This window comes from Budorcas taxicolor, chromosome 2 (assembly GCF_023091745.1).
Source record: "Budorcas taxicolor isolate Tak-1 chromosome 2, Takin1.1, whole genome shotgun sequence".
Lineage (NCBI taxonomy): Eukaryota > Metazoa > Chordata > Mammalia > Artiodactyla > Bovidae > Budorcas > Budorcas taxicolor.
Genome location: NC_068911.1, coordinates 43,504,445 through 43,523,448, shown reverse-complemented (window position 1 = coordinate 43,523,448; position 19,004 = coordinate 43,504,445). Strand labels below are relative to the sequence as shown.

The 19,004-nt window shown below is 38.6% G+C and overlaps 1 protein-coding gene and 1 pseudogene across 1 annotated transcript; both read right to left on the bottom strand.

Annotated features, from left to right (window-relative positions):
- Positions 1-6,040: 6,040 nt before the first annotated feature.
- On the bottom strand, positions 6,041-6,933 carry LOC128043594 (olfactory receptor 4C11-like; annotated as a pseudogene).
- Positions 6,934-17,639: 10,706 nt separating this feature from the next.
- Positions 17,640-18,578, bottom strand: LOC128065486 (olfactory receptor 4C15-like). Its single transcript, XM_052658663.1, has one exon. The coding sequence runs from the start codon at positions 18,573-18,575 to the stop codon at positions 17,640-17,642; it is 936 nt and encodes a 311-aa protein (XP_052514623.1). The 5' UTR covers positions 18,576-18,578.
- Positions 18,579-19,004: the final 426 nt, after the last annotated feature.

Below are 19,004 nucleotides of genomic sequence, written 5' to 3'. Positions count from 1 at the left end.
CCTGAGGTAAATGGTAATCTTTGGTCACTACCTCCTTCCAACCTAGTCTCGGTCTCCACGGCTGACACAGTGTTTTAATTACTCAGAATACTTGGTGCCAAAGCCAGATCCACACTAACAGGCACTTTGGTTAATTTATTCTCCAGTGAAAATTTCTTTGAGCAACCAGTGGTTTCTTGGCAGGACCTACAGTGCTGAATCCTACCATGAAGCTAATAAAAATGGCTCCTACTAGCAGGCCTCAATTCCCCCAACATAATAAAAGATTCTCTGAAGACACTGCATCAGCCACTGTGAATGGTGTCTGTCTCCAGGCCCTGCCCAGTCAATAGAAACTAAGACCTCTTGCCTTTCCCTCACATGCCAACTCCCTGCTTTTACCTAGAATGCCTTCCTAAGATCACTCTTCTTCCGCTTCCTGTCACTCAGAGCATGGGCACAGCACCGTCTTCACATTGAAGGCTTTGTGTCCCTTTGAAGTTTCCATTTTTATGTATCAATAGATGACATCTAATGATACCTTTTTAATGTGCAGCCAGTTGTTTCCCAAATTTGAGTATCTTGAAAAAGACACTTTAATAAGGATGATCTGAAGTTCAGCTTCAGCCTTGGTCTTCATCTGAAATCAATTATTAGTTTGGACTTCAGGATTTGCAAGTTGAATGTCTATACCACTGTCATCCTCTGTCCTTCAGGGATATGACTGCACTGGTTACTGCCATGTATTGATACAATCTCCATAATGGTGCTATAACAAATCAGTCACAAGACATAGATATACTTTTAACATATATGTATTTGCTCTCAAAAATTAGTGAACATTTTAGGTGTGACATGGCTTCCCAGTGGCCCAGTAGTAAAGACTCTGCCAGCCAGTGCAGGAGGCACAACAGACCTGGGTTCAATCCCTGGGTTGGGAAGATCCCCTGAAGAAGGAAATGGCAACTTGCTTCAGTATTATTGCCTGGAAAGTTCCATGGACAGAGGATCCTGGCAGTCTACAGTCCCTGGGGTCGCAAAGAGTCAGACACAACTGAGCAAATGAGCACTGAGTTCTGGGCACTGGAGAAAATACCCCCTTACTGGTTTCATTTTTTTCCACTTTGGCTTTCTTTTTGATATGATACATTAAGGAGATAGACATTCTTATCATATCAGTAATTATAATATTAACTTCTTTTCCAAAATGTGAAATAGACATGACAGCCACAGCTACAACTGACAGTAAATCACCTCAAGAACAAATACAAATAAGATCACAAAGCAAAATGAAATCGATCAATATTTTCCTTCCCTCACTTCTTTCAACCTAACACCTCAGTGATAAAGAATAGAATTTTATTCTCTTCTTGCCTCAAACTCTTTAATAAAATTATCTGATAGGACTTGCATTGTTCCATAATATTTAACTGGGTATATGCACATGCACACACATAAAATCCCTTAAAGTGTATAAAATTTATCCTTAAGAAATACTTTTACTTTTTGTTTGGCTTGGACATTTTTATAAAATGATAGCCATGGAAAAAGTCTTGGTGAATTTCTTCAATGAGATTTTATTTTTATTTTTTGTTACCAGAATAGGGCAGGAAGAGGAAAGAGAAGAAAGAAAAAATAAGATGCACGATGATTCAGGCTTAAAATGTACAGTCTTTGTAGGGAAGGAAAATAAGCTCTTCATGGAACCACCCTGAGAATGGTGGATGTTCTAGGTTCTACCTCTGATACCCAAGTTTTTTTTCAGAATGATCTCTTTGCATTGTTTCACACCAGGGCATTCTACAACAGAAATTGGCTTAAGGTTCCCAGCTACTGGAAGATGACTGAAGAACCAACAAATGCCAATATTTCTATTCCTGATGAGTAGTGTCAGAGAAGAATGCTAACACACCTGAATATGTAGGGAGGTCACTGTAGTATCAGTGGTGCCTGATAAAGCTAACTCATCATGAGTGATCATCTGAATCAGCTCTGTGGGAACATTTTAGGGACCTAGGTTTCACTGGTGGCTCAGCTAGCTAAGAATCCACCTGCAATGCAGGAGACCCTGGTTTGATTCCTGGGTTGGGAAGATTCTCTGGAGAAGGGCTAGGCTACCTACTCCAGTATTCTTGGGCTTCCCTAATGGCTCAGCTGGTAAAGAATCTTCCTGTAGAGACCTGAGTTGGGAAGATCACCTGGAGTTTATTGGGAAGATCCAATCCCTGGGTTGGGAAGATCACCTGGAGAAGAGAACAGTCACCCACTCCATAACTGACCTGGAGAATTCTATGGATTGTATAGTCCATGGGGTCCCTAAGAATTGAACATGACTGAAGAAACATTCACTTTCAGGCTTCTAGGAACATGTGATTATTAGAGTCCCCTCCTCCATTTACGTGGAGAAGGAAATGGCAACCCACTCCAGTATTCTTGCCTAGAGAACTCCATGGACAGAGGAGCCTCATGGGCTGCTTTCCACGGGGTTGTACAGAGTTGGACAGGACTGAAGCAACTTAGCATGCACTGAAGAGGGAAATGGCAACCCACTCCAGTACTCTTGCCTGGAGAATCCCAGGGACATAGGAGCCTTGTGGGCTACCATCTATGGGTTCGCACAGAGTCAGACACGACTGAAGCGAGGTAGAAGCAGCAGCGGCAGCCTCCATTTAGATCATAGAAATCCATAATGAAAACCGTGCTATCAGATTGGAGTGGACTATGAATTAGATCTGGAGCCTTCATCTGGGACTTCCCTTGTGGCTCAGATGATAAAGAATCTTTAATTGGCTTGTTACTAACGAGTTGACAATACATTCTTTTAACCTGGGAATCTGTCACATATGCAAACAAATAAGCTAAGCCAATGCTATGATAGATGCTTAAAGACCAATTCCAAGGACAACTTTTTAAGCAGATAAGGGAACAAGCCACATAAGCATTTCCCTGCACAGATTAGGGCAACCTGCTTAGCAATTATTTCTTTAGCTCTCAGTTCAGTTCAGTTCAGTCGCTCAGTTGTGTCTGAATCTTTGCGACCCCATGAATTGCAGCACACCAGGCCTCCCTGTCCATCACCAACTTCAGGAGTTCACCCAAATTCATGCCCATCGAGTCAGTGATGCCATCCAGCCATCTCATCCTCTGTCATCCCCTTCTCCTCCTTCCCCCAATCCCTCCCAGCGTCAGTCTTTTCCAATGAGTCAACACTTTGCATGAGGTGGTCAAATTATTGCAGTTTCAGCTTTAGCATCATTTCTTCCAAAGAACACCCAGGGCTGATCTCCTTTCGAATGAACTGGTTGGATATCCTTGCAGTCCATGGGACTCTCAAGACCCTTCTCCAACACCACAGTTCAAAAGCATCAATTCTTCAGCCCTCAGCTTTCTTCACAGTCCAACTCTCACATCCATACCCGACCACTGGAAAAACCATAGCCTTGACTAGACGGACCTTTGTTGGCAAAGTAATGTCTCTGCTTTTGAATTTGCTATCTAAGTTGGTCATAACTTTCCTTCCAAGCAGTTAGCGTCTTTTAATTTCATGGCTGCAATCACCATCTGCAATGATTTTGGAGCCCCAAAAAATAAAGTCTGACACTGTTTCCCCATCTATTTCCCATGAAGTGATGGCACCAGATGCCATGATCTTCGTTTTCTGAATGTTGAGCTTTAAGCCAACTTTTCCACTCTCCTCTTTCACTTTCATCAAGAGGCTTTTTAGTTCTTCACTTTCTGCCATTAATTCAGCCCTTATGTTGTCTTCCACAAGGTGGCGCGCAAGTTGAATAGTATTTTAAAACCAACTTTCAAATTGTGTCTGACTCTTTGCGACCCCATGGCTTCTACCACGGATAGTATGAAAAGGCAAAAAGGAATTTGCAATTCAGCTTTATTTAGGTATAACTGGTACACAAAAACTACACTTAATTAATACTTACAATTTGATTAATTTGGACATATTATGTTAATCAAGGTAATAAAGACATCCATCACATTCAAGAGAAAAAAAAAGTTTACTCTTTTGAGGAAAAATAAATACAAAGGAATTTGTAGATTGACCTGTCTTCAGGAAATGTTAATTGTTGTGTGGATTTTTAGCTAAGTTGTGCTTTATCCCATGAGTGCGCTTTAGGACTGCACTAAGCGGTCTCACTTTTTTTCCCCCCATACTGTGAAGCATTGAAACGTGCCCCTTGCAGTGGAAGCATGGAGTCTTAACCACTGGAGTGCCAGGGAAGTCCCTAGCTAGCCTCAGTTTAAATACCTGAACTGGATCTCAAGTGAGCCTTCTATGCTGCAATTCCAGCATCCATCTATCCTCTCAATGTTCTAAAGTGGATAAAAGTCTCTTAGGGCAAGTAATGATGAAGGGCTAGAGTTCTATTTTCACCTTTACTTTTATCTTTAAAATCCCAATATCTTCTTTTATTTCTTCAGTCTCAACCAATGACTTGACTTTCTACTTAAGAGAATACCTGAAACAATTAAAAAAAGTATTTCCAGAAACTCACATCACCCCTTCTTCCCACCCCCAACATCCATACCCACTTAATCAGCCTCCATGTCCATTATAAAATTCTATCTGCTGTAAATTATCAGCTCTACCATCCCAGGTCTTCCCTGGTGGCTTAATGGTAAAGAATCTGCCTGCCTATGCAGGAGACAGGGATTTCATTCCTGGGTTGGGAAGAACCCCTGGAAAAGAAAATGGCAACCCACTCCAGTATTCTTGCCTGGGAAATCCCATGGACAGAAGGAGCCTGACAGACTAAAGTCCATAGGGTCACAAAAGAGTCAGACATGACTTAGCTGCTAAACAACAGTAACCACTGTTCCAAGCCAACATGTCCACTTGTGTACCAGACAGATCCCATTTCCTCCTTCTACGTAAGAGCAATGATCTGATAATCGCTCCCTTACCCCCTTTTGCTCTCTTCAGAATCATTCGCATCATCATGAAACATGCTGTTGTTTCCTTCATCCTGAAATACCACGTTTTCAACACCAATTTGTTGCCAGAAACTTATTCCATTAATTTCTTCCCTTTCATAGCAAAATATGATGGAAAAAGTTTTCATTCTTGACATATTTTGTTCTGTGTTTCCAAGTTGAGAGTCTCACTTCTGTGGACATCTTCTCTTTTTAGCTCTGTTTTATATGCCAGTTGTTGCCTGTTTTGTATATATGGTCTCATCAATGACATGCTGGGTTTTATAATATAATTCTTACAATTTTATAAAATTATCACTGATTCACCAAGTATTTGGGAAATGTCCAAAGATTTAAATTACAAAAACATTAATAAGTACATAAAATTAAATAATATAAAATAATGGTTAACATGATGAACAAAAATATTAAAATTATGTAAATTATAAAAATATATAAAAATTATGGATCAATACAGAAAATATTTTTGTTATAAATAGAATTGTCTAGTTTGATTGGAAAGTTAGTCATTTCCCTGTACACCACAAGCAAAAGAAAGGCCAATTTTTAAGGGTGTTTCAAGAGGGAGACAAGCATAAAATAGGAGCTTAACTATTTGCTATTTATGCTCCTTGGAGAGAATGTTTCTGGGAATGACTTGATGGACTGACTCTTGAGCCAGGAAAGATATGGTACAAAGTAGTGCCCGCACTGGTTTAACAACAAAATAGATGACAGAAATCAAGGACAGAGTATAAAATTTGAATAAGAAACATGAAAAAGAAAAACAAACAAAATAGGGTTCAAAATAAGAAAATAAAGCTACAGAAACAACAGAATCTGGTTCTCGAGCCTCAAAAGAGTATCAAAGCAGATGGCAGAAGTGAGGAATGGTCTTGTGCTCCCACAATTGTGATTGCACTTCATGTTCTGTCTCTCCATGAGACATTGGTTAAAATAATACAGATCTGTGCTCCATAGATTCTGCTTATCTTTGTACAGGTCCCACTGGAAGAGAACTATGTTGTCCACACTGGGATGACAACATTTTGCCTTTCCTATCAATCCAGTTTCATTTATACTGTGGCAGAATTAGCAATTGGCATCTTTTGCACTTTGCCATCTCGAGTCAGAGTTTGTTGCACCATGGCCTTCTCATGGCCTGTTTGACTTCTGCATTCCTCAGAGTGTAAATCAAGAGGTTGAGCAAAGGTGTCCCAATAGTGTAAAACACAGCCACCATCTTATCCACTGTGAGTGTATGTGTATATATATGGTACAAGAATAACACAATAATGATAATTTGAGAGGTGCAAGTAGACAGGGCTTTCTTTCTTCCTTCTGCACTATGATTATTCAGAGAACGTAAGATGAAAACATAGGAGATTAGCAGCAGTATGAAACTCACCATGCATATAGCCCCACTGTTAAACACTATGAGTAGATTGATGACATAAGTATCAATGCAGGCAAGTTTCAACAATGGTTGCGTATCACAGAAATAGTGATCAATAACATTGTGGCCACAGAAGGGTGATCTCAAAACCAAGAGAATCTGCGCTGAAGAATGAAGGCCCCCACCCAAGCCAGTTTCACCAGTGTGCCACAGACATGCTGGCTCATGATGGCTGTGTACCACAGGGGCTTGCAAGTGGCCACATAGCAATCAATGGACATGAGGACAAGTACCAAGATCTCTATGCACCCAACGAAGTGAAATGCAAAGATCTGGGTCATGCACTCATTGTAGGAGATTATTTTCTTCTCAGATACAGAATCTGCAATCAGCCTAAGGGCAGTTGTTGTCACAAAACAGGCATCAGCAAAGGATAAGTAGAAAAGGAAAAGGCACATTGGGCTCCCAAGTGTCTGGCTATTTCGTATGGTCATCACAATTAAGAAGTTTGCCAACAGAGTTGCAAGGTATAGAAGCAAGAAGATCACAAATACTACTTTGTCCTTTAGTAGATTCTGTGCTAACCCAAGCAGAATGAACTCGTTCACACTGCTGTTCACCTCCATGGTTATGGTGAATGGAAAACAGGCATAGCTGAGAAGTGCTTCATCTGCAAAGGAAGTGGGGGAAATCATGACTTGGCAATAGAAATGTATTTGGACTTGAAATTATAACTTTTAGAGTTATGACTCCATCAAAACATATAACTCACTATTTCTCAAGGTTTTCATGCATTGCAATAAATTATGAAATAATGTTTTTTTATGCTGGTTTTCATGCTTTAACCAGGGAATGAGGGAATAGGGAATAAGATTTGTGTGAGAGAACCCTCAATGACCGTGCTCTTTGCCAAAGTCTGAGAGTTTATGACTTTGTTGTATGATATCGATCAGGTCACTTTAATGTCTTGATGCCTTTTCTTCAAATGACAATTAGAGGATCCAATAGATAAATGTGTATATGATATATATGCTCACATAATGTATATACACATCAACTACTGAATTTTATATATAAAATCCATTTATATATAAAATTTTATATTCTATATAATTTTATAACACTTTTGGGGATTCTTTCTTGAAGAAACACATTTCTTGATTTGGAAACCAGGTTGCACCCATTATTTCTGACCTGTTCAAAATCATGTTTGGATTAAGCTTTTTTTTATTTTTTTTTATTTTTTAATAACTTGACCACTCTCATGTTATTCAGCCTTCTGGATGATATTTGATTTAGTGTTTGTACAATGTGAGTCTTAGCAGTCTTGCCAATGACATGGTGCTTAATTCCCTGAAGGCTGCATCAAACTCCTCCTTAATACATTCTTCATCACTGTATTATAGTCTGCCTGATGATAGATGTCTTTCTCTTTTTTAATTTTTATTTTTACTTAATTTTGCTTTACAATACTGTATTGGTTTTGCCATACATTGACATGAGTCAGCCACGGGTGTACATGAGCTCCCAATCCTGAACCCCCCTCCCACCTCCCACCCCATATCATTTCTCTGGATCATCCCTATTCACCAGCCCCAAGCATCCTGTATCCTGTATCGAACATAGACTGGCGATTCGTTTCTTACATGATAGTATACATGTTTCAATGCCATCCTCCCAAATCATCCCACCCTCTCCCTCTCCCACAGAGTCTAAAAGTCTGTTCTTTACATCTGTGTCTCTTTTGCTGTCTCGCATACAGGGTCATCATTACCATCTTTCTAAATTCCATATATATGTGTTAGTATACTGTATTGCTGTTTTTCTTTCTGGCTTACTTCACTCTATATAATTGGCTCCAGTTTCATCCACCTCATTAGAACTGATTCAAATGTATTCTTTTTAATGACTGAGTAATACTCCATTGTGTATATGTACCACTGCTTTCTTATCCATTCATCTGCTGATGGACATCTAGGTTGTTTCCATGTCCTGGCTATTATAAACAGTGCTGCGATGAACATTGGGGTACACGTGTTTCTTTCAGTTCTGGTTTCCTTGGTGTGTATGCCCAGCAGTGGGATTGCTGGGTCATAAGGCAGTAAGCTTTAAGAAAAAATTGTTTTTCCAACTTTTAGGCTAGTTGCAATTATACTATTACTTTCATTGCCAATTAGGGCACATGATATATTTGAGTAAATCATTTAAACTGACATTTTGAGAAAAAACTACTATATGTTTGAAATAATCCATTACCCATGCTATTAAGAAATGCATCAAATTAATCTTCACACTCTATGGATCCAATATGAAGTGCCATTTCTTATATTTCTAAAACTCATATAATGCCCTGCCCCATATCTGATTCTCCTACTACTGTTTTCCAGAGGTTTGTACTCTTCTAGTTTTTATCTAAGACATAATTTTTAAATGTATTTCAGGATTTAAACATACAAATATCTCCCATTGTTCTATTTTATTCTTTTTATAAGCATCAGTTCAGTTCAGTTCAGTTCAGTTCAGTCGCTCAGTCATGTCCAACTCTGCGACCCCAGGAATCGCAGCACGCCAGGCCTCCCTGTCCATCACCAACTCCTGGAGTTCACTCAGACTCACGTCCATCGAGTCAGTGATGCCATCCAGCCATCTCATCCTCTGTCAATCCCCTTCGCATCCTGCCCCCAATCCCTCCCAGCATCACAGTCTTTTCCAATGAGTCAGCTCTTCGCATGAGGTGGCCAAAGTATTGGAGTTTCAGCTTTAGCATCGTTCCTTCCAAAGAAATCCCAGGGCTGATCAGAATGGAATGGTTAGATCTCCTTGCAGTCCAAGGGACTCTCAAGAGTCTTCTCCAACACCACAGTTCAAAAGCATCAGTTCTTCGGCACTCATATATAAATTTTCAATCATCTTATAATATTTTTATAATTTCTAATTTTCATTTTTGATTACTAAAAGCCTTTCACATTTTTTAAGGAGTATCCATACTGTAATTATTAATTTATCAACCATAAATTAATGTATCAAAATCTCATAATATAAATTCTATCACATATCTTGACTTAAGTTGTTTACAAATTTTCATCCTAATGAACAACTTTTGAATAAACTCTTCTTATACAACTTTTTGTTATTTTAATAATTTCATCAAAATATGTCCCAGAGATTACTGACATAAATATGCATATTTCATAATTATTAACAACTACTAAATAATCTTCCAATTTGGTTACTTCAATATACTTTAGAAAAAATAGAATGAATATTTTTGCATAATAAAATCTCCAACGTTTATGGTAGATTACAGACTGTGAAAAGTACCCTTAAAAATTCATAATTAACCAATTTCACTCACTGGATGAAAATGTTAGTTCCTTACATATTCTGTGAGTGTTTTCAGGATCTTATGTGTATTTATATAGTTAAATATCTCTTCTTATGCACCAATTGTATTTTTCCATTATTTCTATATTTATAACAATAGGGCATGAATTTCTAATAGAAACCTAACATGGGGCACTCATATTTACTTGATAATCTGAATTAAAATTATATGTATTTTGATTAGCAACAGTGCATAATATTGTGTATATATTTACTTATATTTTATCCATTTTGAATTATGTAAATCTTTTGTAAATAAAATGTTAATACCTTTAAGTTATGAGCTTTTTCAATTTTATACACTAAAATCTATCAAATTTACTCTCCTTTCCATTTTATTCTGTTACTTCAATTTGAGAGATTTCACCTTTATTCTTTCTTATAATATTTCTGTGCTTTTTCACTTAAATGTCAAATGACCTTTTAATTGGTTTTAATATGAGTTTTGAGACACTTTTTCTCTTTCCGATTAATTATCAATCCTTCAATGCATCAATAACAGCATCAACTCAGTCATCAAACATGTACTAAGAAGCTACTCATATCTAGAGTCAGCTGATAGGGAATGGAAAAATGTCCTCTACCTCTTCACAACCAAGTTGGAGAAGTAACATTCCTCTACATAAGATCATTAATTACATAAAATTACACACAATTCTATATGATAAAACAAATTAATTTTAATGCCAAAAGTAGAAAGATCCATGGAGAATAAATTGATTGGACTGTTCAAATATGAGAGAAAAATGGAGCTATGGCTTTTGATACATTAAGCTGAGGTTTCCAACAAGAGTCTCTGAAACCCAAGTATCCAGTAAGTTTATACTGGGTGAAAGGTTGTTGTTGAATTACGGCACCAGGATTCTTGGCCCGCAGAGGAGAAGAATTCAATCCAGGGCCAGAGACAAGGCTTGATCGCTCAGAGCTTTTGTGTAACAAAGTTTTATTAAAGTATAAAGGAGATAGAGAAAGCTTCTGTCATAGGCATCAGAAGGGGGCAGAAAGAGTACCCCCCTGCTAGTCTTTAGCTGGATGTTATATAGTCACCAGCAGTCTGTTAATGAAAGAAAGGAATGTCTCAAAACTTAGAATGGCACCAGGCCCCTCACCCATAAGATGTATTTTGGGATAATCTTGGCTCCAAATGGTTTATCTTGGGCCATAAAAGGATTAACTTGAATCTTGAAGAAGGGCAGAGCACCATACAAATAGTGTCATTTACATAGATTAGAGGAACAATATCAGAGTATTAACATACTGGTTTATCAAGTAGGTTCTGAGCCCAAAAGGCAGAACCAACTTGAAGACAGAGTTTGGGGTAAATGCATAGTACATTAGCATAGCTTAAGATAAACATTTCCATAAGAAAAAGGCATTGGCTAACTTCAGGTGAAACCAGGTGTCATGGCAACACAGAATTTAAAGAGAAACCTCCTTTTACATTTGTATAGAGAAGGAAAAAAATATTGCTAGTTTGTTTCCTCCTGCCGCTTAAGGGAGATAAAAATATCTGACACTTGCAGGCTATTTCCTCCATTTGGAGACTCCTGGCCTTCCTGCCTGTTACCTTCTCATGGGTTTCCTTGAATAGAATTAATATTTTCATATCAATAAGTCAAATTGTCCACTTACCTCTAATAAATTTACACATATAAATAAAACTTTAGGTTTCCTTGTAGTGTAGCTAAAATATAGCCAGGACATGGAAACAACCTAGATGTCCATCAGCAGATGAATGGATAAGAAAGCTGTGGTACATATGCACAATGGAGTATTACTCAGCCATTAAAAGAATATATTTGAATCAGTTCTAATGAGGTGGATGAAACCGGAGCTGATTATACAGAGTGAAGTAAGCCAGAAAGAAAAACAGCAATACAGTATACTGACACATATATATGGAATTTAGAAAGATGGTAATGATGACCCTGTATGCGAGACAGCAAAAGAGACACAGATGTATAGAATGGACTTTTGGACTCTGAGGGAGAGGGAGAGGGTGGGATGATTTGGGAGGATGGCATTGAAACATGTATACTATCATGTAAGAAAAGAAGTGCCAGTCTATGTTCGATACAGGATACAGGATGCTTGGGGCTGGTGCACGGAGATGATCCAGAGAAATGATATGGTGTGGGAGGTGGGAGGGGGGTTCAGGATTGGGAGCTCGTATACACCCGTGGCTGACTCATGTCAATGTATGGCAAAACCAATACAGTATTGTAAAGTAAAACAAAGTAAAAATAAAATTAAAAAAAAAAAGAAAGATTTAGAAATGTTATAATTACTATAATCGCAAAATGGCTTCCCTGATTGCTTAGTTGGTAATAATCCACCTGCAATGCAGCAGACCCTGGTTTGATTCCTTCATCAGAAGATTCACTGGAGAAGGGACAGGCTACCCACTCCAGTACTCCTGGGCTTCCCTTGTGGCTCAGCTGGTAAAGAATCTGCCTGCAATGTGGGAGACCTGAGTTCGATCCCTGGGTTTGGAAGAACCCCTGGAGAAGGGAAAGGCTACCTACTGCAGTATTCTGGCCTGGAAATTTCCATGGATTGTATAGTACATGGGGTCTCAAAGAGTTAAACACGGCTCAGCAATTTTCACTCACTCCAAATGACAGTTTCAGTAATCTCTGGTGAGTATTTAAAAGGGGAATAAATTAATGATTGTTCAATTTCAGTGCAATAGGTTTCCAAAAGGAGATGAAGACAAAAGGCAGGGGGCCCTTTGCTGTGAGAAGAGGAGCAGTTTGGAGAGAATGATTAAATATCATTAGAAGAAAAACAGCATGCATTGCTTTAGGAAAAATATATCTTCTCTCCATAAAGACTGCACTCTCATTAAATCAGAAAGCTGTAAAAGAAAATCTGTGGGCAGATAATAGACCACTGAAACCAGTGCATCTAATTTTATTTCGTTTCGCTTTAAGTAAGCAAAGAAAATATTTGGGAACATAAAGACTTAATCTATACATTAGGTTGGATCAATACCCCCTCAGAACTTTATGACAGAATTCAGTCTGTATTTCCAAACATCCCTGGATCATCCCACCACTTCACCGACTTGTTGTGAAGAGGCTAAGGACACTTTTCCATGCTCTATCTGTTGACTCTGCATAATGAATAGTCTCTTAGTACATATCTGATGACTGACTTGTTGGTATCTCTGATGCCACGAAGGATTGGTGATCAATCAGAAAGAGGAAAAGTATCTGAAAACTCACATTTAAGTAAATTAATAGGTCATTCAACACTAATATGAAAAAGCACAGAAATACTATAAGGAAGAATAAAGATGGTATCTCCCAAATTGAAATAATAGAATGATACTAGTAGTACTAGTGGTAGAGGAGACTATTTTTGCTTCCTTCATCCTTAGATTTTTACTTTCACCTGTTGAAATTTTAACCAATTAAATGATATTTGGGGCCAAAGTCTGTAATTTGTTTTTTTTTTTTCTCCAGGGAGACATGTGTCTATATCTTCTCTGCTCCTATATTACTATGTGGGTTTCCATACACATATGATTGAATAAAGCAATACTGGATTAAATATTTTTATCATCTAATCTTATCATTCAAACAAGCTTTCCCTTGTACTATTTCATCTGACTTCCATAATTTTTTGCAAGGCAACTGTGGCCATTTGTTTGTCTTTTTCTAGTTACAAAGTTTGATCTGTAATACAGAGTATTTTAACTAAGGCAGTTAGAGTATAACTAGACAAGGATGTACCTAGATAGCCTAGCACTCACCCACATTTCACATAAAATATCAAATCCCAGTCATCACATAGATTGCATCTTAAAAAAGAAATTCTGAGCCATCAGAGAAGGATGTCAAATTGATACCTTAAATTTCTGTCCTGACTCCAAAATCAAGTTAATTAAACTGCATATTGAGGCTAATGTCAAAGCAGAAAACTAAATTAATCTAAATGGATTATAGAGAAGAAGAGGAAGGAAGCAGACTAATGAAGTTAGAGCAGGAGAGAGGAGAGCGAGTGAGCAGAAACCAGGGAAAAAATAGTCAGGGATAGGATACAGAAAGACAGAGTGGGAAGGTGAGCAAAAATATTAGAGAGGGTAGTTTGAGTCAAAATTTCATCACAGTTCAGCTTCTTTCTTCCTGGCTGACCACACAGTCACTTTCCTCTAAACCAAAAGGGGAGTCTGATTATGAGCAAAGGGTTGTCAGGGGGCTTGAAAATTCAACTGTGTAGAAAGCACAGTTCTATTTTATATTCCATCCTAGAAACATCAGCAATGACCTACACTTTCAACAAGAAGATCCCCAAGAGAGAAATTTATACCAAGTTGGCCTCAATCCAGTTCATTGTACCTTCTGTGAGCAGAGATGCATTTAAGAGCAAATGGCAACCCACTCCAGTGTTCTTGCCTGGAGAATCCCAGGGACGGGGAAGCCTGGTGGGCTGCCGTCTATGGGTTCACACATAGTTGGACATGACTGGAGTGACTTAGCAACAGCAGCAGTACAGCTATGTGCCAACTCCAAGGAAATCCTAGGAACCCTAGATCAACATAACCCTTCATTGGTGTGAACACTCCCCAGGACCTCCATCATCCGTTAGAAGACACACTGACTAAAGATTCTAACATCTTGGTCTTTAGGAGGCAATTAGAAGAAAATATTTCAGAGAAAATGAAAAAACTTACCTCTTATGAGCAAACAGGTGACTTCCAATAAAATACACTTGAAAAATCTTCAACTTTAATTTACTTAAAAGTTAAATTATATGAAACCTGAATAAAACACACAAATCTTCATTAAGATTTATCTTGGGATTTATCACAAGAGGTCATGGGATGTAAGGAGTTTATGGAAAAAGGGAACTCTGCATGTGGCAATAATTCACAAGCTCCTCCTAAGAAGCACTTGTTTAGACAGAACAAGGTCTCTTATTGAAGCTGAGAGGAGTCATGTGAAAAATAGGGCCAATTTCTTAATTTGCTTCTTGGAGAACTTGTGAAGAAAACTATTTCTGCATTCTGAATGAGAAATGCCTCTGAAGTCAGCTGTTTTCCCACAATATATCTTTTGGAAAATCATGAGTTTAAGTGCTTTCTTTTTACTGCATAGGATATTTATAGTAACTCCTACAAAAGTCTGTGAATGCTTAACACAGGACTTCAGCTTCAGGAGCTTCCAGGAAAGTATTTCTCCCAAACCAGTCCCAAAGGATATGCAATGAGCTACCTAGCTCAGACAGTCCAAGAGCAAAAGCAAACCTGGGGGACAATTAGTTACACTTCAGCGTATGTGATTTGATGTGAGGAAATTCTCTTTCCTTCTCCATAAGGTTTCTTTAAGCCCATCTCTTCATCAGGACATTTGAAACCCATGAAAGGCTCAGAGATGAAATATGTACTATAAACTTGAGACCTGGCCTTTCCATTTATCTTTTATGTGAATTTCAGCAAATTTCTTAATCTCTTGAATTTCCTATGTTCCCTTAGGAACTGTTATAGGCAGTTATGGGTCAGTAGTAAAGAATTTGTCTGCCAGTCCTGGAGATGTGAGTTCAATCTCTGCCTCCGGAGATCTCCTGGAGAAGGAAATGGCAACTCACTCCAGTATTCTTTCCTGGGAATTCCATGGACAGAGGAGCCTGGTAGACTCCAAAAAGTCACAAAAGAGTCAGACTTAAGGACTGAACAGCAACAATAATCAATATTTATTTAATTTAACATTATTGATGTTCAAACCTTCCATTTCTAATCCTATTCATGTTTTTTAAATCAGTTTATAGAGGGAGACAGGAAAGAAGTAAAAGAGAAAGAAACTTGAATACTTGTCTCATGTATTTTCTTTATCAAGATAGATGCTCTTCCTCTTAAAAGAAACAGAGCTAGATCTTTGCTTTTGAAGGGTTGTGAGGTATAAAAGGGTCTTCGCTGGTAGCTCAGCTAGTAAAGAATCTGCCTGTGATGCAGGAGACCCTAGTGCAATTCCTGAGTTGGGAAGACCCCCTGGAGAAGGGCTAGGCCAACCACTCCTCTATTCTTGGGCTTCCCTAGTGGTTCATATGGTATATAATCTGCTGATAATGCGGGAAATCTGGGTTCAATCCCTGGGTTGGGAATATTCCCTGGAGGAGGGGCATGGCAACTCACTCCAGTATTCTTGCCTAGGGAATCCTATGAACAGAGGAGCTTGGAGGGCTACAGTCTCTGGGGTTGCAAAGAGTCGGACATGACTGAGGGACTAAGCACAGCACAGCACAAAGTATTAAACACAGGCTAGATTACATCAAAATGTTACTTTCCTACCTGGGAAATCATATTACAACCAGCACAGTGGTCTGAGAATTACCTATAAGGTCTGACATTGCCTGCTAGGTATCTTCAATAAGTATGAAGTGAGAGGCCCAGGGTATGTATAGGTGAAAGCAGACAGCAACTGAGGTGAGAGAATGCCATGAATAGATTGCACCATGCTTTGCACTTTTGCTAAAGGGTCTAATGGCAACCAGCAAGTCCAAGCAGCTCAAAGAAACTTTGTAGGGAAAAATCACATTCCAACACATGGCCTTTTTTTTTTTTTTTTTAACAAATAGACTGGAAGAATCCTGAGGAAGATTTTTGATGTGTTCCTTAAAGTCTTGGGGCTTCCCTGGTGACTCAGATGGTAAAGAACCTGCCTGCAACACTAGACAACCAGGTTCCATTCCTGAGTCAGGAAGATCCCCTGGAGAAGAGAATGGCTATGCACTCCAGTATTCTTGCCTGGAGAATCCCATTGGACAAAGGGGTTTGATGGTCTGCAGTCCACGTGGTCACAAAAAGTCGGACATGACTGAATGACTCACTTTCACTTTAAAGTCTTTGACCACCCATTAATTAAATGGGAATATGAAGACCTACTTCTAAAAAGTTTCTCTAAATACCAAAATATATAGCATAAAAAGAATCTCTGGCTCAGAGAATATGCAAAAGAAATATGTATATATAAGCCTGGAGAAATATATATATATATTTCATTAATCTACCCTAAACAAAAGAATTCTGGGTCAGAGAAGTGAAATAAATCACCAAGTTCACACAGCTAGTTAGTAACAGAACTGAGACTAGAATATACTTCTCTCAAAGATGAATCTAAATTGCTTTAATTTTAACACAATATGTATAGTAATGTATAGCAATATAATAACATAAAGCAATAATAAATAATTTATATGATATATCAGAAATTTATGCATTCTCTAAGAGTAAATAGGGAAGGGATCCTTGAAATCCAGGATGGGATTTGCTATTTATAAACCTGTGCTGGAGGAACCCCTACAGTGGAAGTTTTGTGATTGTGCTGGTCTCTTCCATTCCTGTGTCCTGATTTTCATCAGTCACTAAAATCAGCATCCTAAATATACACTTCTTTTCATCTGGGATAGCTTGAGTAAGCTCCTGTTTCTAATTTGTAAGATATTTTCTTTCTTCCCTCCAGGAATTTTATAAACCATCAAATGAATAGCAAGTGAACTGATCAGTAATGGTTCTCTTTAAAAAAAAAAAATAGATTCCAATATGCATAAAATTCAATTATTTTTAAATTTACATATAAGGAAACAGAGTTGCCATATTAGAGTTCATAAGTGATCTGAGAGAAAGCATTCTTTCCCAGGCCCCACGTTAATGGTCTGTTATTGGATGATCTGTCGCCCACATTCCTGGCATATTGTTTACCAGCTGAGCCACCAGGGAAGCCCAAGAATACTGGAGTGGGTAGCCTATCCCTTCTTCAGTGGATCTTCCTGACTCAGAAATTGAACCTGGTTCTCCAGGCTTACAGGTGGATTCTTAAACCAGCTGAGCTACCAGGGAAGCATTGGACGACTTACTACCTGTCAAATAAGTTTGACACAAAGTTTTTGTCTAAGAAAGTATGACAATGTTTACACTTACTTTAAAATTTTCTAAAAGTTTAGCATTTTATTTTTCATTAGAAACCACCATTATTCTGGTCCACATTTTCCTCATGGCACTTTTCACTTCCTTATTTCTGAACGTATAAATCAAAGGATTGAGCAAGGGAGTTAAGATGGTGTAAAATATGGCTACCATTTTGTCAAAGCAGAAAGCGGATGGAGGTCGTGCATACACAAATATGCATGGGACGAAGAATAAAATCACAACAGCAATGTGACATCCACAGGTGGAGAGGGCTTTCTGCTGCCCTTCAGAGCTACGGGTTCTCAGAGACAGCAGGATGACCCCATAGGAGACAAGCAACAAGGAGAAGATTAGGATACAGATAAACCCACTGTTGGTGACTACCAAAAGCCCAAAGATGTGAGTGTCAGTGCAGGCAAGTTCCAGCAATGGGTACAAGTCACACATGAAGTGATCGATGACATGGGGGCCACAAAAGTGCAGCTGGAAAGTGAAGAGAATCTGTATCATGGAATGAACGAAACCCCCTGTCCAGGCTACCGCCATCAGAAGGACACAGAGTCTGTGGTTCATGATAGAAGAATAGTGCAAGGGCTTGCAGATGGCCACATAGCGGTCATAGGCCATGGCACTGAGGACAATCACCTCCACCCCAGCAAAGAAGTGTTCAGCAAAGATCTGGGTCATGCAGCCTTTGAAGGAAATGGTTTTCCTTTCATGGAGAGAGTCCACAATCATCTTTGGGGCAATGACAGAGGAGAAGCACGCATCCAGGAAGGACAGAAAAGTCAGGAAGAAGTACATGGGGGAGCCCCAGAGTGCTGGGCTGCTACTGATGATCACCACAATTAGCAAGTTGCCCCCAGCAGTTGCAATGTAAATGAACAAGAATACAATAAATATTGTTTTCTGCACATTTGGACTCTGTGAGAGCCCCAAGAGTACAAACTCAGTTACAAAGCTGTGGTTTTGCATGATTTCCAAGAAAAAGATGAAAGCCACCACAGTGAACATGTAGCATCTACAATGATGAGAAAGAAAAATTTGTTTCAGACCAGTTTGTACTACTATTATGATCATTGACAAGTTGGTACATGCATATGAAAAATTATCTTACGTGCTAATGATCTTCATGTCAGTGAGAACACAAAATTAAAAGTTTGTTGAATGCAGTATGGGATATCAGGAAGAATTGTGGTACATATAAATTATTAAATACTTTAAGATGTCAGAGCTTCGATATAGGGGAAGGGAAAGGATCCAGGTGTGGTGGAGATAAGAAACCTTTTTTATCTCAGCTGCCAACTCTGATCCCATAGTAGTATGTTCCTGGCATCAACTGTTAGAAAGATTCTGAAGCCACATCAAAGTTCTGAGGAAAGGAGGAGGGCAGTTTATTAGTCA

Excerpts from the sequence above, each read along its gene's own strand:
- LOC128065486 (XM_052658663.1), bottom strand. The coding sequence starts at position 18,575 with ATGCAAAACCACAGCTTTGTAACTGAGTTTGTACTCTTGGGGCTCTCA.